This window comes from Candoia aspera, chromosome 12 (genome assembly GCF_035149785.1).
Source record: "Candoia aspera isolate rCanAsp1 chromosome 12, rCanAsp1.hap2, whole genome shotgun sequence".
Classification (NCBI taxonomy): domain Eukaryota; kingdom Metazoa; phylum Chordata; class Lepidosauria; order Squamata; family Boidae; genus Candoia; species Candoia aspera.
The window spans coordinates 17,561,893-17,588,047 of NC_086164.1; the positions used below are offsets into that span (position 1 = coordinate 17,561,893).

At 41.7% G+C, this 26,155-nt stretch overlaps 1 protein-coding gene across 1 annotated transcript in view; it reads right to left on the minus strand.

The window, feature by feature from the left end:
* Positions 1-26,155, minus strand: part of TRPC5 (transient receptor potential cation channel subfamily C member 5) — a 132,269-nt gene that overhangs the window by 22,106 nt on the left and 84,008 nt on the right. The window contains exons 5-6 of the mRNA XM_063313359.1: positions 18,285-18,607; positions 4,199-4,394 (exon numbers count right to left, since the gene is read on the minus strand). Of these exons, the coding sequence (XP_063169429.1) occupies positions 4,199-4,394; positions 18,285-18,607 (519 nt within the window). The remainder of the gene's footprint in view (positions 1-4,198; positions 4,395-18,284; positions 18,608-26,155) is intronic.

Sequence of the window (26,155 nt, forward strand, 5' to 3'; positions counted from 1 at the left end):
ATTAGGGCAGTCTATAATATAATGCCTGGAAATGTCCTCCAGAAGTAAAAGAAGTAGGCAGGATAAAACACTGTTACAGTAACTTGGAAGATTCATGCAGGAAGCAACAAGTTGTAAACTCTCAGCAGGGATCCCTGTCACAGCCCTTGGCTTGAGCCCAACCAAGGCCGTAAAAAGGCTGAGGAGCCAGGTGATTCCTTAGTTCCACCTCTGATTGTCCCTAACAGAGGTAAAGCGGCCCTTACTCTTTGGGATGCCCGAGACACCCGACAAATTGCAGAATCTACAAATCTGAACTGGAGTTTTCAGGTGATAGAGGGCTTACATACTCAGCTGGTGAAAAGAGGTGCCACGAGTTCCCTTGAAGTAAGATGTCCTGAGCTTCATTATGCTCTGCAGCCTCATCAGAAACCTGCCAGGCTCCTGACCCGGGGAGGTGACAATTCCTTAGCATTACAATGAGCCCAATAATTCACAACATGGCCAATATCCAAATGATAGAAAAGTAGGGAAGGCAACTGATCCTGGGCTGCAAAAGGCTATATGGACCCACCAGGGTTGCCATGAAAGGAAAGAGCCACATGGAGACTGCTGAATCTTCCTAGCTGCCAACTACCTCTGGTGAAGACTCACTTGCCTTCTTTCCAAGCCACTTGAGACAGTCTCTGAAAGTTAGATCTTTCAGAGAGTTTCTAAAGTGGCTTGGAAAGAAGGCAAGTCTTTCAAAGGATGTTCAGACCACATCCTTTGGAGCTGGTCTGAACATCAACCTCCTGGGCTCAATAAACTGAAGAAAGGCGCTTTTTCCAGCATGAACAGAGGGAGAGAAGGAAAGTTTCTGCTTTTGCTTTTCATGAGGCCTTACCAAACACCCAGTGATACCAAGAGGCTGAAAGGCCACATCAATCTATATTTAGGTATTCAAGCAAGCAAGCTGTGACTAAAACAGGGACAGAGTTTGAAGGCACAACACACTCAACAATTCTCTAACAGGTTGATTTTCTCTTCAGTTTCTATTGAACTTCCCTGGGGACTGTGTCATGAAAGACTGCCTTACCCTTATCTAGCTGATGTACTTTTACTTTAAATAGCTCCCATGGAACAATAGTAAGACAACTCCTGATCTCTAGATCAGGTTCTACAAGACACCACACAGAAGAAAGAGAATTAAGGGCACAACAGAAGCAAGGTCAAGCACCAGGCCCCAAAGTTCTAACTTGCATCATAATCCACTCGGCTATGAATAGTTCATGTGGCATGATGAAATAGCTGCAAGTTAAGAGTCAACTGGGGCAAGCCACAAAGCCACTTCTCTTCCAGCAGGGATGACAGAATAATTCTGCTTTTCACTGTTTTCACTGTTCCACAGTCTGATAGAATCAAAGTCCTATTTATTATAATAGACTCCATGGGAAATGTAGCTAAAAACAGATTCTAAAGTAACATCAATCTCCACAATCCTTACAATCCAATAATGCAGATACATGTAGGTCTGCATTATCAATCCCATATTGTAGATGGGAAGACTGGAGCTTATCTCCAGTCTAAAGATGATCTCAGGACCATCTCATGTGATCAGAACCAAGTGAAAATATGGCCATGCTCATGTGAGATGGTCTGAAGCCAACCTCACCTGTGTAATGTGGTGTAGTGATGAGGTTGTTGGACTAGGACAGGGGAGACCCAAGTTCAGGTCCTTTCTCTGCCTGGAGTCTAGGGCCAGTTTCTTTCACTCAGCACACCCTATCTCACATGGAAATAAAATGATGAATGACTCCTATGTAGTTTCTTTTTGATCCTGGGGAAAGGCAGGATAGAAATCTGAACAGCTTAATCTCTTTGTCATTGCACTGCATTTGTTCTCACTGCAAGGAGATGGGAACATCTGAAAACCCATTTACAGGAAGAAGAAAGAATCAGTGAAATTCAGTGACCAGTAATTCAGTGTAAATCAGTCTAATTCAGTAATTAGACTCGAACAAGAGACCCAGGTCTATGCTCATTGGGTGATTTGGAGCTGGCCACTATATCTCCGCTTAATCTACCTCACTGTTGTTGCAGGGTATTAATGAAGCCTGGCATATTATGAGGGCCAACATGAACTGTTGAAGACAAGGCAGGGCATGAATGAATGAAGACATATTACATGAGTTACACACTTAACCAAATCTAGCTGCTAAATTCATACCACATGTTAAATTTAGTTAGATTTAACCTTTCAAGTAGTTTTAACCTTTGTGGGTTTGGTTACTTTATGAACCAATGTATTGTGCAAATACCCCAAATGTATTAACACCAACCTATCTCCTCCCTCTTCAGTATCCCCTATTTCTATCACCATCATCACCTCTATCTCCACCAATGCCAAGTCCATCACCTTCCTCTCTACATAGCTCCTCCATCTCCATCACTTCAGTTTCCATATTCTCCATCTCTATCTATTTATCCCTAGGACTGAACCCCAAAAAGCAATATTCCCACATTTCTCCAAGGCTGCAGGAGAAACTGACTGCAAACGGCAATGACTGACTGGCCTTCTGTGATGTCACCAAGAAATACATACCTACATATACACACATATACTGAAACCTGGAGTTTTCAAAAATATAATGAAACCCTTTTTCTTTTCTTAACTTAATAAAGTGATAGACAAATGGCAAACACATGTTCATTTGGTACTTTTAAAAAGGAGCAGGAGGAAGCAAGAAGCCCACTGCATGAAACAAGGGTGGGTTCTAGGGGAAGCACATTTTAGTTTTATTTTATTGGAGGCACTTGGCATTTCCAGCCTGGCTTTTTCCCAGTTTTTCAATAGGTTTGTTCTGGGGTGAGTAGAAAGGTTTTATTCTATTAAGAAAGCACAGGTGCATTAAAGCTTGAATCTATTTTACCTGTCCCTAAAAATACTTGAAAAACTGCACCACTGAAAAGCATCAATTTGCCAGTAAATTTTAGTAATGTAATCTTGGAAGGCTCTGGGGCCTGCAAAATATTGCTGGGATTTCTACGCAGACTTTTTTTTTTTTTTGGTGCCTTCCAGTCAGCTTTTGACTCCTGGCAACTGCCTGGACAAGTCCCTCCAGTTTTCTAGGCAAGTTTTTTCAGAAGTGGTTTGCCCTGGCCTCCTTCCCAGGGCTGAGAGAGAGGGACTGGTCCAAGGTCACCCAGCTGGCTTTGTGCCCAAGGCAGGACCAGAACTCACAGTCTCCCAGTTTCTAGCCTGTTGCCTTAACCATACACCAAACTGGCTCTCTGTATGCATACCATTGGTCCACAAAATGCCCATAACATAGCAGAGAACAAGGCTTCCTGGTAGATATTTGAGGTCTACAGCATGGCTTGATTTAGTGGTGCAGTTGTATATTGCAATATACAGCTCCATTAGGCTGAGATGCCCTGATGGATGATGCAGAGGTCTCAAGGTTAGAGTTTTTTTTCTCCCTTGTGGGCCAAAATCAGGTTCAGTATCACAGGAAGCGTCATGCTTAATTAAAGCACCCATCATACAGCTATAAATACATAAAAGGGCAGAAACATTAAATAGTGGAGAAGCAGCATGTTGGGCCTCCCAAGAGTTGTTTTTATATGGCGTGGGCTGGTGACACTGTGTGTGTCAAGGAGGAGGGATCTGCAGTTGGAGACCAGTAGGAGCAAGCAGGACCTGAAAGAAATCCACTGGTGGAAAAGGCTGCAGTTTTTGGAGAACAGATCAGAAGCCAGTGAGGATGGCTGGAGCAAGGAGCTGGAATCCCAGAAACTTCCAGAAATGAATGATTTCTCCCTCTTCTTGCTCTCCTGCCTGAGATAGAAGGGAGCCCAGAAGTAAAAGCACAGAAAGAGGGAGGGAGGGAAACAGTTAAGGCACTGCAAAAAGCTCCATCTGAAAGTGTATGTATAGAGTTGTATAGGAATCGTTTGTTAAGCTAAGGCCACTGTATATATTCAATATCCCTGTAAATACTGTACGTGTGTGCATGTCTGGAAAGTTCCCGTCCCATTTCCCCACCCTCTGCCAATTGCCACAAATTGTCTGCTGCATTACCACCATTAAATGGTATTAACAAGCAATGCCACCTGAGAACACAGCGAATGAGTTGCACATTTGCTGCAGATCTTGATATGGCTGCTAGCTCCAGACACACATCCATCTGAATGCATCGTTCAGGCAAGCGGAAGGGGCACCAATGTGTGAACTCACTGCTATCAGCTGGTAGGAATTGTTCATCATTGCAATGAGCATGTTTAGCAAAACCACCAGGGAGATGACGTTATATGTGCCAAACATGGTGGCCCCAACAAATTCCGTGAATTCATGCCTGGCTTTGACATTCGTGACGTAGAGATTCAACAGACCAAACACAGACCAGAAGAGAGATTGAAGAGTTTCAAAGAGTCTGCAAAACAAGAAAAGATAAATGATTTATTGATTGGATTGAATCTAGGAGAACAGATACATCATTCATCTTTCGCATTGAGCCGGGGCTACCAAAGGTTTTGGACCTTCATCCTCCGACTTCCCAGCCTGTGCAGCTTCCTGTATGCTGTCAGCTTATCACTGATGTTTTGAATAGTGTGAGATTTCTCCCTTAGCTTGGCACTTGGAAAACCAGGACACAGATTCAGAGAAGCTACTGAGCATTTTGCCCATGTGAATACATTTCTCGAAGTCTATAGCAGGGACTCTACATCTGTTAAGCTGGCAGAGGAACTAAACTTGCAGGAGAGGGGTGGAAAACCAACATCAGACTGCAGCTGCTTTCTAAAGATATCTTTCGACAGCATAGCTATTTTCTACTTTCTAGTGTCTGCAGCAAAATCCATCCCAGATAGCATTCAAAAAACACTGTAAGATGACAGGATTTCTCTTCCTGTGACAGGAATGGCACTACAAAAACCGAGGAGGAGGGAGAGAGGAAAGAAAAGCAAGCATGAATTTGAGAGGTGTGTTCTGCTGTCCACACGCAAACTATTCTAGAATAGGGGAATGCTTTTTCCAAGTAGGAGATGCCTTGTCCATGCTTGTTCCCCTTTCCATCATCTACAGTATGATTCCTTTCCATTTATAAATATTATTCAACCAATCTCCACCAGCTGGTGCCCTCTAGTGTGCTTGGATTACAATCCCCATGTTGTCTGGGAATGAGTTAGCAGCATCCTTAAAGTAGTAATAAAGATATTCCCCTGGATAATCTGTCAGTCCAAATATATGAAACGCAGGTATGCAGGCCTCCATTTGATGCCATGTATTGGCAACTTAGACCTCTGGATTTTAAAACAGGCAGCCCCAGGGCAAGCTACTGTCTGTAGAGCAACCCCCCATCATCTACTAACTCACCGGAGAGTTTTTGCAACTGAGAATTGTCTAGATACCAACTACCTGCCTTCAAATTCCCCAAAATTATTTTCAGACCTTGTGATTAGGCCAAGCTTAGACATGGAAATAAGTCCTTCTTGCATAGAGGTAGTCCTCACTTAACAACCACAATTTGGACCAAAATTTTGGTCGCTAAGCAAAGTGGTCATTAAGCAAATCCGACCCGATTTTATGACCTTTTTTGAGGTGTCCGTTAAGCAAATCATGCAGTTCCCCATTGATTTTGCTTGCTGGAAGCCATCTGGGGAGGTTGAAAATGGTGATCACATGACTACGCGATGCTGTGATAGTCATAAATGTTTACCGAGATGGGGGGTGAAGAAATGTGATGAATATACAAATAAATGTGAACTGGTTGCCAAGAGCCTGAATTGTGATCATGTGACTGTGGGGACACTGTGACGGCCATAAGTGCAAGGACAGGTCATAAGTCAGTTTTTTCAGCACCGTTGTAAGTCCGAACTATCACTAAATGAATGGCTGTTAAGCAAGGACTGCCTGTATGGTTATCTGTGGAAAAGATGTTCTTAGCCAAGAAACCGAACCCCAAACAACTTTCACAGATTTATTCTTTTCTTATCTTTGTCAACCAAGGTCATGATAAGAAGGACTGACTCAGATTTGTTAACAGTTACCAACACTGACTAGTAAAAAATGAAATCAAATGAAATCTGACTGTGGATGTGTAAGGACAAAGAACAGTCTGGCTGTCACATACTGAGCCTACAGAGAGAACCCTCACTAGAGCATTCTATAATAGAAATTATTGTGTAAGTCCAAAGTAGAAGATAAAAAGAATGCTTTAAAAAGTATTCGGCAACAACTGATAACAGCAATGAGAATGAATGAGTCTGTAAATTTTTGGAGATTATCTGCACTATGACTGAATCTTGAGCTGTCTTCTCATGTTGGCCACATCACGGGTTTTTGCAGGCTTTATTTGGGAGAAAAAACATTCATTCTTCCTCGTGGGAGACAGACCCAGACTGTCTGCCTATCTGGTTTTTTGTCTTGAATGCTGAGACATTAAACTGATCAACCAGCTAGGAAGTAGAGAATTGGAAAGGCACTTAGCTATGACTTTATTCTACCTTGATTGCTGGGTACACATACTGGTTTCACTTTATACCAACATTGACCAAGCTACCCCACTCTCCAAAGATTGGGTCTGGCCATTAAAAGACCCAGTTTAAGAACAGTAGGAAAGATCACTCAATCACTTCCTTAATCATTATTAGCTTTCTACCTGGCATTTCTACTGCAAATTGGATCAGTGGTTGGCTTTAGATAACGTCATGGCTGATGACAGGTTTGGTTTGCAGTCAGATGCTTGATATTGGACCAGTGTTTGGTCTTTTGTCCTATGGTGAAGAAATATATACATAAACCAGAATCAGCCCTAGTTGCAGCATCTATGGGCTTCAAACAGGCCTTTGATTCAGTCTCCAGGGAGAATCTTTGGCAGAAGTTTAAGACCACTCCCTTTGGCAAACCATCAACTGCTTATCTTCATAAATAAACTACTACACCTCAGACAGGAAGACATAAGAGGGACACCTCTTGGAAGCCATACAAAATAGGAGGGTAAGGCAAAAGTGTATTATTCTCCCCACTGCTGTTTTAATTATTACATGCTACATCAATTCCATACTGGGATGTTTAAATAAAGTAGAGTGCCTTCCCCCAACAAAAACCACAGAGCTGTTGATACAGTCATTCTGGCATAGCTTTCAAGGGGGTTAAGGAGAACATTGAAGGCATTCTTCTTCTGTTGCAAAGATCACTTGCTGAAGTCTAGTTCTGTTCAAATTAAGACCATGACTTCTGGGAGAAGATCAAATATATTAGTCAGGAGCATTGGTGAGCATAGAATTCAGCAAGTGATATGTTTTAAATACTAGGTGGTTTTGCCACAGATTTGTAGCACCCACACATCTTAGGAATCTCAGGATGACCAATGGATGGATGGGTGAAAGGTGGATGGATGGATGGTAGGTAGATAGATAGATGCTAGAGGAGCTAAATATGTCATCTCTTGATAAAGCTATTTGTGGCTTCTTTTTACAAAGATTTTTAAAAAAAACTACAGAAACATAGAAGAAATAGAAAAAGGAAAAGATTGTAAAAGGGTAAAAGAAAAAGTGAAGAATAACAAAAATGAAAGAAAAAGAAAGGTATCTAAAGAAGCCATTTCCGATCTTCTTTGCAGCAGTTACAAACATAGTAATTACCACCTCCGCCCACCCTTATTGCATACCATAGTTCCCTTCTTCCCATAAACAAACCTTTTTAATCAATAAATCCCAAAATCAGCAGTTCATTTTTATCCATTTTCAGCAAAAATTCTCTAAAGGGTTTCCAGTCTTTTATAAAACTAATTGTAGTTCCCTCCTTGATCAAACAAGTCAATTATGTGATTGTCTATACCGAGGTGCGGCTTGACCTGGAATGAGATGAGGACATGGCTTACAATTTTTATATTTTGGCTAAGCCTAATTTTTCACCCACAAAGGTTGGGCCTTTAATCTTGTTTGATAATTATTCATTTGCCTAGATGTGGAGAGCTGAGGATCCTGTGGCAACTTGATGCACTGCTGAGTGATGATCAAGCTAGGAGCCCATGATACTATAGAATGAACACAGCAGAAGACTTAAACCGAGTTAGGGAACCAGCTGTATAGGTTCAAACCAGCTAGGTCCTTAGATCACCTTTTCAAAAAAAATTGTTTTGGCATCAAGCTTCAATATTTAACCCCCAAGTTCTCAAAGGTCAATTTAGTATGATGACCTAAAATTATGCTCCCATAGTAATGGAGCAGTTGCCTCAAGGGGCCATATGTTCTTCTACCCATGTTTCTATAGAAACCCATTCAAATGCCTCTTAATTAAACTCCCCTCCCACTTGGGGAAATCAGAATTTTATGCAGATCATATTTTTCTCCAACTGAGACAACCACTGAGCTTATTGTAATCAACTTCCAACAGCCCTCAGAACAACAGCTAAACTGGGCCCTTCTTGCAAATGGTTTATTTGGCTGTACCAGGAGATCACCAGGATATTTTGAGTTTAAAAAGGTAAATTGACTTGTAGCCTGTCTCCTGTGACCTAACTTGTGTCACTACATCTCTGTAATTATTTTCCACAAGATTGGCCAGTGGCCGCGGTAATAAAAGATTGGTAATCCACATACCGCTGGAGGAGTCCAGATTGCAAATGGCTCTATTAAGAAATAGCTGATTCTTTCATCTCCCCACAGCACCCTGTGGCTACTGCTGATTGCAAACGGATGCTAAAGCCACACGTTGGGGTGGGGGCCAGAGGGGGAAATCAGATGTGACATGAATATTTCTGGCAAGCCTCCATATGTGTTGACTATTTTCCCCTGTGACTCCACTGTAAAAATATTTTCCAGATAGCACATCAATGGCAAAGATGGCTTGCCAAGAACAGGGAGAGAAAACATTAGAAAATGAATTATTAACAGATTGACCCTTCGCTTGTCAGTAAAGTATATGGCTGTTTGAGGAGCTGGACTTTTTCAGAAAAAAGATGAAGGCTAACCTTGAGATGTAATGACGAACAGCATGTAGCTCTGTATTTTAAGCAACCTCCAGCACATCCCCAGGAATGTGGTCTGGAGGCCTTAGATCTGATTAAGCCACTGCCTTTTTGAGATGTTCTTAATGGAAGGAAAAGCCAGAAGCATTGCTTTCTCTTAAGGGTGACTTCAACAGAACAAGCCCAAAATGGCATTTGGGGGCTGGTGGCAACTCAAACGCGATGCCAGTCCTTCTCCCCGGCCCACAGACATAATTTCTTGTTTCACAGGTAGCCCATTCTTAGCATGTCATTCATGCTGCGTGTCTGTTCAAAGTGCAAAATGTCACTTGGAACCAGGGGTGTTAATCATGACTGTTTCAGCTTTCAAGGCAGGCAGAAAGAACTTCAGAAATGAGACGCCAATGAAAATGCTGTTGCCGTGCAGTTGCTCTGCCTTCAAAGGGGGCCCCTGCTGCTCCCTTGTTTCCTATAATACTTTCCCCCACTTCCAATGTTAAGCCCCCTCACATTGCGTTGTATATTATAAGGTTTGTTCCCCCTCTGCATTTATGAAGTTTTACCTGCACTTATGTTCAAACACTGAATGCCACACTGTCAAGAGTTCTTTTTCACCCATTGGGCATCGCTAAGACACCGATTTTAATTGCAGTGATAACTACGTATGAGTTCTGATTGTACAATTATAGTGGGAGATGAGCTTAGGGGTTGGGTCTGCAAAGCTGCAACCATTTTCTCTGCAGTGGCAGCTCGCCTCTCTGTGAAAAAAATGGGAGCTGTTTCTGTTCTTGTTTTCCACAAGGAAGGCCGCCTGAGAAATTAGACTTTTGAGCCAGGGATCAGATCATGCGTTTTATGAGTTCATAAACAGTGAAGGTGATGTCCTTCATTACACTGTAACTCATGGGTGACTGTAGGTGAGCTGCTATCGATCGATCCCAGCTTCAGTCTGGAATAGGGAGATAAAGCTGCTTGCCTGATGTTTGGAGGTTGGGTGACCCAATTATTCTGGATGGGTTTATTCTACAACTTTGCCTGACAAGTATGAGACGTGACAAGGGACTTAATTAAAGGATGGGCTGTTCCTGAGTCTTGAGTCTTTGAAAGGTGAGGTCCCTTCTGCATCTGGATAGGTGACAGCACCTGGCCAATCTCATCTGAATTTGGAAGCTAAGCTGGGCTGGACCTGGTTAGTTCTCAGATGGGACACACCATAAAATTGCTGGACTACAGACAAAATTGAGAGGTTTAAAAAAAAAAAGATCATAGAAGCTAGAGGAAATTGCTTGTGTATTATTGGCCCAGGATTAAAACTCTGAATCTGACTCTCAAGAAGCTGCTCCAGCTGAACCTGAGGAATGTCAGCATCAAGAATCCACTCAGGCTGATCAAACACAGGCCCCACCTGAACAGCTGGAGCAGTCAGATGAGGATGATGTAAGGCCTCCCAGCCCTCACACCTGGTGAGTGGAGTAGAGGGCAGAGCAAAGATACTCAATGAGGCTCCTTGCCAAGCAAGGGAGTAAATCTTTTGATTAAAGACAGCTGGCTGCAGCCTGATTCAAGAGGCAGCTCTGACCCATGTCCCCTTGTTGGAAACAACAGTCTGATTTCCTGCTCTGGTGTGTCATTCCTCTGAATTCTGCTCGTGAAACTCTGACTTTGGACTGGCTGACAAACCTGACTGGGCTCTCTAAACTTTGGACTGGATTTTGACTAGAGGTAGTCCTTGCTTAATGACTGCAACTGGGATGGGAATTTTGGTTGCTAAGTCATGCAGACATTAAGCAAGGCATCACATGACCAGACCCAATTTTACGACCATTTTTACCACAGCTGTTAAGCGAATTGCAGTAGTCGTTAAGCAAATCAGTGGTTCCTCATTGGTTTGGCTTGTTGGAAGCTGGCTGGTAAGGTTGCAAATAGTGATCACATGTCTGCAGGATGCTGCAACCAGTTGTAAATGCGAGCCAGTTGCCAAGCACCCAAATCACTATCACATGACCACAGGGGTGGTGCGATGGTTCTAACTTTGAGGACGGGTTGTAACATTTTTACCCCTTCGTATCTCTGAACCATCATTAAACAAATGGTCATTATGTGAGGACTACCTGTACTCTTCTGTGTGCTCCTGTTGAAAGCAAAACCACCCAGGCAAGCTTACTTTCCAAGAGACTTTGCTGATTTACATTTCTTCCCTCGTCTGCTGTTATCTGCTCACCCTTGAGTAAATTGATTCCTCACCTAGCAACTGTGTGTGTGTCAGTTTGAGACCTGAAACAGCAAGAAAGCAAGATGGATATGTCCATGTAATCAGCAGGAGTGAAGCTTATCTCAGAGAGTCAGCCTTTACCTGTCTGGGCTAATAGAAGCAGGGAAATAAGTAGTGGAATCGGAGCGAGTTTATTAGAATTTACATGGAGGAAATGAGAGGGAACCAGCAGTGTCGTAGGGAGGGGTCAAAATTGGCAAGTTGGACGTTACTGGAGAAAGCTAGAAACCAGGAGGCTGTGAGTTCTAGTCCTGCCTTAGGCATGGAAGCCAGCTGGGTGATCTTAGGCTAGTCCCTCTCTCTCAGCCCAACTCACCTCACAGGGCTGTTGTTGTGGGGAAAAGAGGAGGAGGAAGGAGTATTAGGTATGTTCACAGCCTTGAGTTATTTATAAAAGTAATAAAGGCGGGATATAAATAAATAAATAAATAAATGATGACTAAGAGTGGGCTTAGGCTCGGAAAAAATGGCACCACTTCCGTGTAACATGTGCAGGGTAAAGTATGTGTACTAATGCAAATTATAATTTAAAAAGAAAAATAATTCATTCCACCACCCTGCTCCGTCCAGTATCCAAATGTTGCCGAGTGCACCTGCAAACCCTTATTTTCACTTCTTGCAGGTCTTGATCATCTTGGCAGACTTGGATTATACAACCCTTCAAAGTAGAAGACATTTTTAGAGAAAGGACTACTACTTCTGACAAGCCTCCCAATGGATGACTGTCTTCTGTAAAACGGGTTATCTTAAATAAAACAAACTGTTTAGAATGCGCTAGCACTGGGGAAGATTATGTAAAGCAATTCAAGGTTGCTTGCTCTTAGGAGCAATTAATTCCCATCGGCTCTGCTTTTTGCTTTGCAAGTTCACGGAGGTTTCAAAGAAATGAAATCCTCTCCAGTTGTCTTTTCACCCAATGAAAACTAACCCTGCATTTCACCTCGCTAGAGGAAGTGCATAAACATATTTTACAAGGCTGTGGAGTTCTTCTGTATGGGATTCAATGAGGCAATGTTACAGACAAAATGGGGCTGTACAATTTCATACTTAATCTTCCTTAATCCTGATATTCTTCAGATGTATTGGACCAGTTCCCATAATACACCCACACCCTGCACAGTCTTTGGCCATGCTGGCCAGCATTATGGAACTCAGAGCCAATAAATCCAGAAGACTGTTTCAAGAACCAATGTCCCACAGCACCAGCTCCTTCCATTCCTAACTATTTGATGTTCAATTTTGATAAAAGTCTTAAATATCTGAAATATGGCTGTTGTTTTAAATAAAAATTGGCAGTCACATTTCAGAACGTAAGTGCTCCTGATTTAAAATAACATCAGAATGCAACATGGACCAATCTATTGAACTCTTTCTTCCTATTCTCTTAAAAATGACTCTGTGGCCCTCTGTCTAATTCATCAAGTTAACATCTGCCTTTTCTTTGTTATATATAAAAAAGGAACGATTCAAGGATAAGAGCATTTGATATTATAGGTTACATATTAAATGTTGTACCCATGCCTATAAATCAAAGAATAAATTCATTTTCTAGGCATGGGAAAACTCTCTTGTCAGTTTTGCTCCTGAAAAGTTTTGGGATATAAGCTCACATGTATACATATTCATTTATTTTGGGGCAGGTGGAAAGGAAGATGTCTCTAAAGATGGCAGAAGGGCGAATACTGGTGAAACCCAGAAGATGGGGAAGGTGTTTATCCCTCCCATAGGCATTCAAGGAAGTTTCTGAAGCCAGGATGACGTTGAAAGAAATGCCTGGTGAACATGGGGCTTTACCAACTTGTAAAAACATCAAAAATACAAACAAGAAACAAGAATATGCTCGAGCCCCTTCCCATTTCAAAAAGAGTAGAAAACTCTTCAACTTTTTCTGAAGTGAATAGACAAGGCCCAACACTTATCTTTCCATTGATCTGCTCAGCACATTTCAGCTGAGTATTGCTGGATCCTTATGATTTGAATGGTCAGATGTTTGGGGTCAGGATTATGACTGTACATATTTATAGATTATCCTGGCCCAACCTGGACATTCCAGATGATTTGGTGCAATACATCACAAGGGTACTCTTTTAGAAAAAGGATGCTATATTTCTGAAGTAGTCAACCCTGCAGATGTCTTTACAATTACTCCCAGAATTTGTTGCCATTGGCTATGCCAGCTGACTGATAGCAGTCGAAGTCCACATCACTTAGAAGACATTAGGTTGCCTGTCCCACTTATAAACCAGAGAGGTAGAAACTAAGGCTCTAAATTGTCCCTCATGCCTGGGGGCTGAAATCCCATAATCTGGACTTAAACTGGTCCATCCTGTAATGTAAGATCTGTTAAGATCTGCCATTTAACTACCACCACAAAAGTTGGTGAGCTTATACTCCATTAATAAGAGGCCTACCTTCCTACACATTTTTTCCTACTGCTGCTACTGAGCTAATAGCCAGAAGTTGAATTAATACAATTATTTGTGAACATGAAAGACAGCAACATATTGTCGACCCCACTAGGTAGACCAGACCAGGAAATCAACTCCACAGGAAGGCTAAAACTACTTTTATTGAGATTGCTTATAATAACAGAATCATATAAGCCTAACTATGTCGTATCTCCTCCCCTCAGGGAGATGCCTCCCTGAGCTACTTCTTATCTCTTTGTTCTGGACTTAAAAACTGTTTCAGCCCCTTTTGCCTAGGAAACGGTTCCTGCATATTTTCATCAAGGCCATCTTCCTTACTCTCTACACCCATAAAACACATTTTTAAACATTCTAATGACTGTTTCTCCTGTAACTGAACTTTAATACCATATATAATACAGAAAAAGAATATCTGTAGTCCTGTTTCTTCATTTTGCTCTGTGATTGGATTCACATATTGTGTTAAGTCATGGTTTGCTGATTAAGCCTCAAACAGTTGGGTTCAACAACTTGCTAAACCAAAAACTAAACCTCATTGTGACTCTATCCACATGAAACTATTTCCCAAGTTTGACTTTATTTTATTTATTTATTTTATTCAATTTCTATAGCTGCCCATCTCAGCAAGTGACTCTGCGCGACTTAATTATACTCAGTTAATTCAATTAACTTTCTGGATCTGCTTGTCACACTGACTCTGTTTATAACATCCTTAACTGATTTAAAAATAATGTGCCATGTGATCAGACAAACCCAGTCTTGGGAGTGGGGAGCTTAGAGGTAGTAGTTTTAACACCAAACAGCTGGGATTAATTTGTAATGAAACTAAATCTCCCTGGTTAGGAGTATCATTTGACTGATAGAAGAATACCTCCCATCCAATTGACAAACAGAAACTAAGTCCTAGAGTGGCCTAAAGAACATGATAGCTCTAGTCATTCTGCCTCTATGTCCTTTCTACTCCCCTCTAACCCCATGGCTGCACAGGTCTGCTGCCAAAAAGCAGAGAGTTAGGGTGGGTAAGCCCTCCTCAGACCTGACTTATGGTGGCATTGACTCTGATTAGGCCACTATGGAGTTTAAACATTTTATTTCACTCTGGTGGTGCTGCAGGTTAAACCGCTGAGCTGCTGAGCTTGCCGACTGGAAGGTCGGCGGTTCAAATCCGCGTGACGGGGTGAGCTCCTGTTGCTAGTCCCAGCTCCTGCCAACCTAGCAGTTCAAAAACATGCCAATGTGAGTAGATTAATAGGTACTGCTTTGGCGGGCAGGTAACGGCGTTCCATTTAGTCATGCCGGCCACACGACCACGGAAGTGTCTACGGACAAACGCCAGCTCTTCAGCTTTGAAACGGAGATGAGCACCGCCCCCTAGAGTCGGACACGACTGGACTTAATGTCAAGGGAAACCTTTACCTTTACCTTTAGGGGGAAAACATCCGGAGGTGCCTCCTTGGTAGCAGGCGAGAGGATAATCAAAAACAACTAATTATGGGCACTGCTGGTGCACAGAGTGGGGTGTAAATCACTTGCCCAATCACGGTATGCAAACAGAGCCCTGAATCTTAACCTAATCACACCAGCTTTGCTCACTCAACTTGCCAGGGTAAGCCTAAATATGGAAGAGTCCACGCAATCTATTGAGAGCAGCAGGAATAGAATGGAGCTTGATTAACTATGGATATGGAGGTGAATTTAGGTTGGGTTTTCTTTGTCTGAGACTCCTCCCTCATGTCACTACAATCTGCCAGTCCTCTGACTTTGCTGCTTTCCATTTCATTTTCCCATTCCTTCAGCTGAGGATTGTATCCAGTCAAGTCAACGTTCCCTCCTCTGATCCTTTCAAAACAGTGCCCCGGACGATTAACGCAAAGGGTCAATGCAAACCCTGCAGATGTTAACTGCTGCCCTGTGTCAGATCTCAGCAGTCCTGCAGGTTGCTCATCCTGCCTAAAACTGGATCCAGCGGATGCCTCCCTCCTAGGTTTTTGCAAGCCCAGCAGAACTCGATTTCCAGGTCAGCCTTCTCAACGACATCTCAGAGAGCTGCTCTGCCAGCTAACTCAGCAAATGACGCTAAGATTAGTATTACAACCCAGGGGGGAGAATAACTCTATTTTGGACCTAGCCAGCAGAAGAACACACATACTCTAAATATTCCACTTTTAGCGTGCAATGCATCTTGGTGCAGGAGCATCAGACTAGAGAGATATGGCTAACAACTGAAGAGTCTGGAAACTCTGCTGCATTATTCATCTTGTCTGATTAAAGACAGTAACTACATTTATTAGTGACTGGAAACCCCTTATGGACGTTTTGCTGAAAAAAGAAAAAAAATGAACTTGTGATTTACGGGTTTAATTATTAGAAAGGGTAGACTGACTATGGACAGAAAGAAATTATGTTGTAACCTTAGAGAGGGAGGGTAAAATATAAATGTACTTGTAACTGCTGTTAAAAAGACCAGAAGCCACTTCTTTCCTTTCCTTTCCTTTCCTTTCCTTTCCTTTCCTTTCCTTTCCTTTCCTTTCCTTTCCTTTCCTTTCCTTCCCTTCCCTTCCCTTCCCTTCCCTTCCCTTCCCTTCCCTATTTCCTTCTTTATACCTTTCTTTTTACCTTCTTTTTACCTTTTCTAACTTCCTTTACTTTTTTCTTTCAAAATTCGCATTGTTTTTATTCTCTTAAAATTTTTCTTTAATGAAGATTATATCTAATACAAAGGAAACCTGCTGTAAGATTTATTATTGTGTGTGTGCACACACACACACAGGGGGAGAGAAAGAAAATGCCACATGGATAACCTACTGTATGTGAAAACAAAACTAAGGGGCTAAAGCATCTTGCCGTCTATTATAGGATATTGAAAGGCCAAAGAATTTATCAGCTGGTGTTGGGACCTTTCCTCAAATCTCTGTCCTGGCTTCTTACCTTTTTAGTGACCTTCCTCCAAGATACCAGCATGCATTTTTACTCGCCCAACTAACACTCCACCTTCTGCCAAGGTAGATTTGCAGATGTCCCATATTCAGAAAGGCCACATCCTTGTCCTTCAGGGTCTCTTGAGTCAATGGCACACTTTTATTTATTCATTTTTTTGCTTGTTCCTTTTATAAGGATTCCTAGAATCTACTAATAACCCCTCTTTTAAGTAATTATCCAAGTAGATCAGATACACTTTGTATCACACACTGCTCTTTTCTGACTCAGATCCAGAGATTGCTTATAAGGAAGCTTCTTTCTGGGATCATACTTCTGATGAAACAAATGGTATCACAGGTGATATAAAGCTTGCACCATAGGTGTAAGTCCAGTCCTGCTACTATAATCTATAGTTCATGTTAATTTTTACAGGTTCTTTTATGCATTTCACTGTGGTTGGGTTTGTAATATTTTCTTTTTATCCCCCACCCCCAAATATTCATCTAATGCTAACATGTTTGAATTGGTGGTGGTGGTGGTTAGCCTATTAAAGTTACTTGCTTTTTTTGGCTGACTTTTCCACTGGAATCCCCCCCCCTTTTGTTTAGGGGAAACCATTTTTTCCCCTTTTGTTTATTTAACTATGTTGCCCTAATTTATGGCTGTAATTCCTGGCTCAGAATAACAGGGAGATGTTCCATCAGTTTTTAGCAGTTATGGCCCAGAAGGTCTTGGGGTCTGCAAAAAGGAGTCTTGGGAACTACAGGTGGTCCTGGGATTATATCTTTCCACCATCTGCTGTCCCTGCCTAACAAAAAACAATACAGAGATGTCTGCAGGGTATGGTCCAAAAAATCAAGATGGTGGCTGCAATGGTGTCATCAGAGCTTCACCTGTTTTCTCTGTGTGATGCACATAAAAGGCAGAACTTTGACTGCAGTGTCACAGCCATCATCTTGACATTTTGGACCATACCCTGTGGACAGCCCTGAAGGAATGATAGAAATAAAGTTGTTTATTTAAATATTCACTCTGTCCCTTTCTCAGATAGAGATGGGTGATGAGGTCTGAGTTTTGCAGATGAAGGAGCGCATTTCTCATTTTTAGTTTTGGAAAGATGTTATTGGATCACAAGGAACTTTGCTTTGATCTTGCAGCTATCTTGCTTCTCATTGGAACACCCTAAAATCTAGCTTTAAAATACACACACACACACACACTGACCTAGAAAAAAACAGCACAACAGAATCCCTGGTAAGAAAACAGAGGCTGTTCTTCTTAAATGGCAACTTCCTCTGAGCTTCTGAGCATTTCTGCATTTTGGATGGATTTTGAGTTTTGGTTTTGCATGGTTCAGTCATAGAAGCATGCTTTGTTTTAGAGGTCTAACCTGAATGAAGAGCTGCCCTCCAAACAGCCAGCTTAGGACAGTCAGTTCTTTGAGAGCAGCTCTGCTGATTTTTTTTTTAAGCCTAATAACTGGAATGCCAGAGTGTCTAGTTGTTGTCAAATGCTGGAGTTCAGCTTTGCCCTTTGCAATATGTTCACCTGAGATAACTCACACCTTGACAACTGAGACCGACACTCAACTATGAACAAAAGAAAAACCATTTTTGCCTTCCCAGATGCTGTGGCAACATGTCAGGACTATGCAAGAAAGAGAGACAAACAGACAGACAACAACATTCAAGTCTTGCGTGCAACAAGGGAATCCAGGTGACTTAGCCTTACGTGGAAAATGCGTTGTTTTGCTTCTCACAGCGGATCCCTTTGCAGTTGTTGGGCTCTTCAGAGGCTCTTGTCTCATAATAGAAGTAAAGCTGGTTGAGTCCATTGGCAAAAGCTAGCAGCACCAGGCAGTAAATAAAGAGGAACTTGAGGATGTCTAACAACATACGTCCCAGAGAGATCTGCAGGGGTCCCAGGTGAGAGTTTGCTGTAAACAGGGAGATGAGACGCAAGGAGCTTAAAATGTTTGAAATGGCAAAGAGGGCTTCTGCTATGAGGGTTGGGTGCCACATTTCCCATTGCTCCCTTGGACGAGAACCATTGTACTGCAAGAAATAACAGGGGAAGGGGGGGAAAGGAATACAGGTGAATGCTTGCAAGTCAACTCTTTAAGAGATGTTATTTCACGTCGCTGAAGTGTTCCGCTCATCCATGCTTTGTCTCTCTCACACACAAGTGCACACACGCAGGCAGACCAGACAAATTGCATGAAAATGGAAGGGTGCCATTGCACCTCCCTCTAGATGACTCCCTCCCCCCAAGTTTCATAATACTTGATTCCCAATGCATGCACATAGCAGACTAAAACAACCAGGATGTGTGGATTAACCCTCCCTTCCATTAGAACACAGTCCTGATGACCGACTTGATAAATTATCCGATGATTAAAGAACAAACCGAAGGCATATCTCCACCAGTAATTAGGAGTGTGCATGAAATAGGAAGGGCATTATTTCAAGCGCAGAACAAAACAGTCCCGTCAAAACGTCACTTTGGAACAATTGAGTTGGCTGTGTTCCACTGGAACAAAGCTCAAAAGAGCTGAAGTGTTTTATTTCAACCTGAACCTCAAAACAGAACTGTCGGAGCACTTAAGTTTTGTTCTGAGCTCAGCACACTTAAAAGGGCCATGAGGATCTCAAAACATTTTGAGCTTGAAATGAACTTGTGCTTGAATTTTGCCTGCATGTCCAAGGAAAGCAAATGGGGGCACTCAAGTGGGAGAGTTTTGACAGATTTTTTGGAGTAGTGGGGAGAAGGTTTCATTGACTGTTGCAAGAGGTATTTTGCACTGTAGTCATTGAAAGATAACAACTCAGACATTTTCCATGGGAGGAAATAACCAAAATTTTGCACACAAAAAAAATTATGTGCTGCACCAAATCATCTGGGTGGTGGTGGTGGGAATGGGGGAAAAATAATCTGAAGTAAACTACTGTGACTTTTGGTTTCCTCCTTTTTTTAAAAAAGAACTTTACTAATTTTCAGGGTATAGTTAAAATATAAAATGTAGAATATAGAAAAGATAGAGTACAAAACTAAAGAAAAAAGAAAAAATATAGAAGTGCAGAATTAGGAAGAAAACAGAAAGTGACTTCCGACCTTCTCCAATACAGCTATAAATGCATTTACAAATATAATCTCTTACCATTAGTTAAACCCTAGTAACATTTCTATTAAATCAGACCATTTCACCATCAAAACCCAAAATCAAAGCTTCATTTTTTTCTGATACAAGCAAATACTCTAAAAGTGGTTGTCAAACAGAGACAACTCCAGAGTTTCCTCCTTAAAGAAACTATCTGAGTTGCTCTGGAGAATACTGGAACATCTCAGCTAAGACACATTTCTCTAGGCAGTTCCAACAGACCAGCACCCATTTTCACATAGAATGAAATCTGAGGTGAATGTGGAGATTTCTTCCTCCTTGGTCCTGTATTTATGTTCATATGTGAAATTAGGAAACATTTGTGCACTCCACCTTCCTCAACTGAGATTCATAATTCCTAGGGACTGAGAGAATGTACTAAAAGCAGACAAACATGTACGTACATTAACCATGGGGTCATCCACACAGCCCTTGCAGGCCTCAGAATCAAATCAAATCAAATCAAATCGCAACATAAATTTTAAAAAGAATGGATTTCAGAGTTGTCCCATGAGACCTCGGGGTATGATTACCATCATCTCATCAGATTTAAGGATCCCATGATGGCCATTTTTTTTAATATGGGAAAGAGAGGATTTGAATGCCAGTTTAGCATGTTTACAAGCACAGAAGTCACTGAATGCCTAAACCAATTCAAAGGCACCCAATTTAGTTTGGCATGTCTCTTCTCCCCATGCCATTTTCCACCGCAGTGCTATGTTGTATAGGAGAACTGAGCAGGATGTGGCCTCAGGATTGCACAAAGCTTCCAAGTTCCTTTTCTCTGGTATTCAGAGGCTCCCTGGCCAGGCTGGCTACAAACAGACAGCTCGGTTTTCTGCCATTTTGCAATGGGGCACAGATGACAATTATAATGGCAAGGCTTATATGAAGTGGCCCCAATCACTTCGCAACCACTTTCTTCCAAAGAACCATTTTTGGTTATTGGCTAGCAAAACGTTGCAGACATTTGATGTAAAGGATTGTCCCATTGGAAGCTGAGCCAAGAGACAGCAGTACGTTTCAAGAGAAAGCAAAATGGCTGACATCAATATGGCCGCTTCACTGGTAAACTCTCAGAAATTATTTTACTCTAGAACTATACAGCAAATATTTTGCTTGCTTTTTAAGGTCAGATATTTTATTTCCCTCTCCCCCCTTGAGGGAAATATAAATGGATTTGTTTTGCAACTGACAAGCACATAAATTCAGTTGAGCTATAGGAATGGAGAATTCTTAAACTTCTTTTAAAAAATAAAAGCAATTCTTTTCAAGCACAGAGGAACAGGAATTGTGTACAAACGTATTTCTACATGACTTCTAATTGTTTTTGACAGTTCAAACTGTTCTCTACATCTGTGAATGTCATGGATAGAACTTGATTTGTAGAAGGCCCTTAGAAAATTCACTTTTAACTCTTCAATAAGTCTTTATCTGGAAGTTACAAGAAGAGAGTGAGATGACGCTTTAAAACAGATGCCAAAAGGGCTCTGGGATACTAAATATGTCTTGCAGTCCCTGACAAATTTCTCCCCAATGTGCCTGGCTCGTGGTCAGTGTGTCTGCTGAATCCAACAGAGACAGAATTTGATGAAATCATTTGCTTACCAAGATATTGTGGGGGTAGGGGGGAACAAACTGAAGGACAAACTCTAATGAGCTCATTTTAATAAAAGAAAAATGTCAGAGACGCATCTTTCTCCCGTCCTGCGTAGTTTTTGGCCCTTTCTTGCCAAAATACTCAAGGCAACATTCCAAATCCTAGTGAATGTCAAAGGGACCTGGACATCACTTATATGGAGATGGATGCACCTCCCCTGTCTCACTCATGTGACGTGTGGATGTCTTCCTCACTCGCAGTTAATGGCATGGACCAACTGTCCTTATATGAACTTCTGGGAATGGCTGGTTGCCAACTAGCTAGTTAGAGGAAATGCCTATTGTTGGATAATTGAAATTTCAAATATTTAGGAATGAAGTTGATTTCAATAAAAGAACACTGACCTCATTGGCCACAATTCAGCTATGGAAGCAAGTAAATTATTGCATAGTAGAATGTTTAGCAGAAGTTAGTTATAGAGGAAATTTGCTTATTCTGCAAGTACAATTTGTCCCCCTACCTCATTGTAAATTGCAAAGATTATTGTTTTTAAAACCCTGATTAGTTGAACAATTGATCATTGGCTAACTTCACATATCATGAGCAGGTATAACCATAAGCCTGTTGTCCTCAAAAATCTTGGGTGCAATGCCCAGAATTCCTCTACTAAAATTTGAATTTTAGATGACAGAATGGTGTGTTATTAAATAAAAGTGTAGCAATAATGCTAGCAATATTTAATTAGTTTAAGAGTTGATGTCACATTATGTTAGTTATTGTCGTTGAGTTAGACATGCTTTAGAAGTTCTGGGACTTCAGCTCCCAAACTTTTCAACTGATTTGGCCAACATGAATTCTGGAAGACGTAGTCCCAACATTTCTGGTTGGCACCAAAAGATCATGAGAAGATCATCTGATTTACAACACCATATTGGAAAAGTTGTAAGCAATAGGGCGAGAGCAGTAGGGTGGACAATTAATAGCACAGACAGGAAAGGCAGACTGCAAAGAAGGACAGGCAAGCTTCTGGTTCTCAGAGATGACATTATCTGAAGTACGCAATTTTTTTCTGATGAATATTCCAACCTCAGAACATCCATTCTATCCTTGAAACAGGTCATTCTGAGTATACTGGCAGAGTTCCCGTTGTAAAAAAAGCTGTTCCAATCTCCATTCTGAAATCAGAATAACTCATTTTGAGGCCAGATCACTTTTGTTACATTCCAAATGCTCCATTTCAAGGTTGGAACACTTCTACTTTGAAACATGTTGCATACCTCTAAAGATGATTGAATTTCAATCTCTCATCACGGTACCAAATATTTTCACTGCACAAGAAAGAGCATCTAAGAATGTTTTGACCATCTGTGTTCAATAACCAGACAAAAAGGTAAAGAACTGTGTGGCTAGGGCTTACTTCCTGAGCTAAGCAAGAAAAGGGCAAATACAGACCCTTGAAATGGTCCTGATGGGCATCAAAATCTGAAAAAGTTTTAAAGCACACAAATAATTAGAATCAAGCTGAGAGGTAGGGGAAGCAAACCAAGTCAGATAAGATTCAAGTTCTCTTTTTTTCCCCATTCAATTGTGTCTGATTCTCGGAGACTGCCTGGACAAGTCCCTGCAGTTTCCTTGGCAAGGTTTTTCAGAAGTGGTTTGCCATTGCCTCCTTTCTGGGGCTGAGAGAGAGGGACTGGCCCAAGGTCACCCAGCTGGCTTTGTGCCTAAAGTGAGGCTAAAACTGCTGGTCTCCCAGTTTCCAGCCTGATTCCTTAACCACTACACCAAACTGGCTCTCCAAGATGCAGGGTAAAAGCCTGCTAAAATAAAATAGTATTGATTCTGTATGGAACATCATTGAAGAGTGCTCTCAGGGGCAGAGAATTCCAGTGGCTGAATGCCAACTTTGGAGAAAGCCCTATTGAAAATAGTATAATTGCCATTTTCTCCTGGTTTCAACTCTAGCCCAGGGAATAGTCCCCAAGGGAAAGAAAACTGCAGCTAAAAGCATTTATCACTGCAAGTTTTTCAGGTTTTCTCATTTTGGTTACCAGCATCAGGGCCCTGATGGAAAGGCAATTTGCTCACCTTCTCCCTTTTTCCATTGTCATTCATTTTGTGCCATTAGTGACAGAGGTGTTGAGGTTTTCCTACTAACGATTAAGACTGCTATTGTACCTAATCATTTTGGCCGGGTGAAGGGGTTGTATTTGATTGTCTCCTCTCACGGGCTTCATGCAAATTGCCTGGGGGGAGGAAACCTGCCGGGACTTGTTTCTTACTTCCTCTTTTTTCTCTCTGCCGGCATGTAGCAAGCCAGGTAGCTCTCAATGAGAGCTAAGTCCTTTAAATATGTTTTCCTTTCTGTAAATAAATTATTTTTATAGAAATGCTTGGTGTGTGTGACTTTTCTGATCTCTCCTGGGCTAAAGGCTTTCCCAGCATTCTGCCAACAAGAGGGTCTCTCTAAGACTGGCAACTCTATTTGAGAGTTTTGTGCACAAGAGTGGACTCAGAGCACTCACTCTGCCTCCCACAGCCCTTTCTGTTCTCTTTTGAAAATGCCTGAAATACCCACCACCATCAACTAAGCTTTGCAGGAAACTTCTCTGTGGGACCAAGATGCAGTGGACATCCTTGTCAAGGTACATGTATGCCCACTACTCATGCTTGCAGAGCTATTTCACAACTGATGGGTCTCTTTTGGATTAGTGAATGATGTATTAGATATTCATCTGTCAAAAGAGACTTTGCTCACAAAGACCAAGTGCACTGTTTGGATTTTAAACTGGTAAAACATCGCTGTGCAAAAAAGGGGGATGAAATGCTTTCTCTGGGGCACAGTAGTGGCAACTGGTAGATGGTGGCTCCTGGGGTGAGATAAAGGGGATGATGAGTGAATAATTAGAGATGCATCCGTTTGATATATAGAGTTTGGGAAAGTGTGTGCGTGTTGTACATGTGTTATCTCACTAATCCACTATTGGGTATCCTCCTTTGGTTGGGGCAGGGAAAACAGCTTTACCGGGATCCGGTGTGAGAAAGCACACTCAGGATCCTGAAGGCTTTAGGACTTGAGACGATGCCTTCCCCAGCTAGAATTTCTTATTCTGACTTTCTATCGTACAGTCATTTGTTTGCCAATGTATGAAATCCTTTAGAATGCCAAGAACCACCTCTTTGGAAACAAAAGGCTGAACCCAACATTTGCAATGGACTTCACAGAGACACCTGCCTAAAAAGATTAGTATTCTTCGTAATTTTTTGCAAGCATTCTTTGTAATCCACCAAACGTCGCATTACTGTGGAAGTTTGGGAAGAGCAGAGCAGAGCAGAGCAAAATGTCTTTTATGGCACAGTGTCAGAATCCATTGGACAATGCTTTGCAGGAATCTAACCTGCCCCTCTACCATGGTAATCAAGCAAGGGTCTGTTGAAGATCCCCACACTTGGTGAAGTAGCTGGAGGGTAGAGCAGACAACAGGTTTTCTTGGTAATGCCCCCCTCCCCCCACAGAGATACAGATGATCCCAATCCTATTGGTGTTTCACAACTTAGTCAAAGCTATGTTGTTCCAGAAACAATTTGGCCCTTGGATAAATTTAGCTTAATGGAAGCCTATGGACTTTGAATTGTCTATAGGTGATTTTAATGAATTATTGTTTACATTTGGGTGTGACTTTGTTATACCCTTTCAGAATCCACTGGGATTGGGATGACCTACAACTATTGCAAAATAAATCCACACATGACTGAAAATAGTAAGAGGATGGGGACACGTATCCAACTCTACTTACAGCATGTGTTCAGTCTAGACAAACACACACTTTCTAGGGATGAAAATAGGACTTCCTTGGGGACTCCAGTCATATGTCAGTGATTATGGAAGAACTGGATCTCCATCATGTCACTTAGACTTTGGAACTTTCTGCCCCCAAAGGCATGAAAAGGAAAGAAAAAAGAAAAATTCATTGCCTCTCAGTTTAATGAAAGCCAATTTGAACTTCCTGAATCCATCTGACTGCTAGAATATAGTTGCAGGTTGATATCTGCATTGGCCTAATTGTTGTGATGCACTTTTTAGTTCAACCCATTTGTACAAAAATGCGAAAAGTGTGCTAGGAGAGCGTATATAATATGTTATATTAGGGGAAATATAATATATTGTATTCTAAGGACACAAAACACCTATATTAAGAAAAATTGACAGGAAAAATACAGATTTTTGTGCTAATCTTTTTTTTTTTTAATGCAAACTGGTGCTGAAACAGCAGGAAAAAAGGTAAGGTTGGGGGAAAATGAGAAATCAGATTCAGCCAAAACTGATTAACTATGCTTTGCTGAATAAACCACAAACAGCTGGGTTCACGCCATGCGCTAAGCCAAAAGCCTAACAAAGCATTTTATGGTGTAGGGCAGTGCATAAACCCAGGGTGCCTTGTTTTATTTTGTAGCATCATAGGAAGAAGGAATCGAACAAGCTCTTCCATATTTTGTACGCTGATTTCTACCTTGAATTTCTGCCCCTTTTCATGCAAGTCATGCCTGATTCTCACCAAACAATGGTCCTTGAGGTGCCAAGGCCCAAACTGTGAGCTAAGCTCACAAGAGTACAATGAAAACCAGACCTCGACACCACTATTTGTCACACTTTGTTGTCTGCTGTTCCTTATCCTTTGGACCCAAGGAAGGAAAAGAAAGGACTGAGATGGATTTGGAGGACCAAACAAGATTTCTTCACCCTAATGCAAAGGCAGTCAACCTTTTGGTGATCAGGACCCACGCTGAACATTGGGGAAGCAAATGTTACCACAGGTGGGGTGACGATGCAAAATAGATGAAACA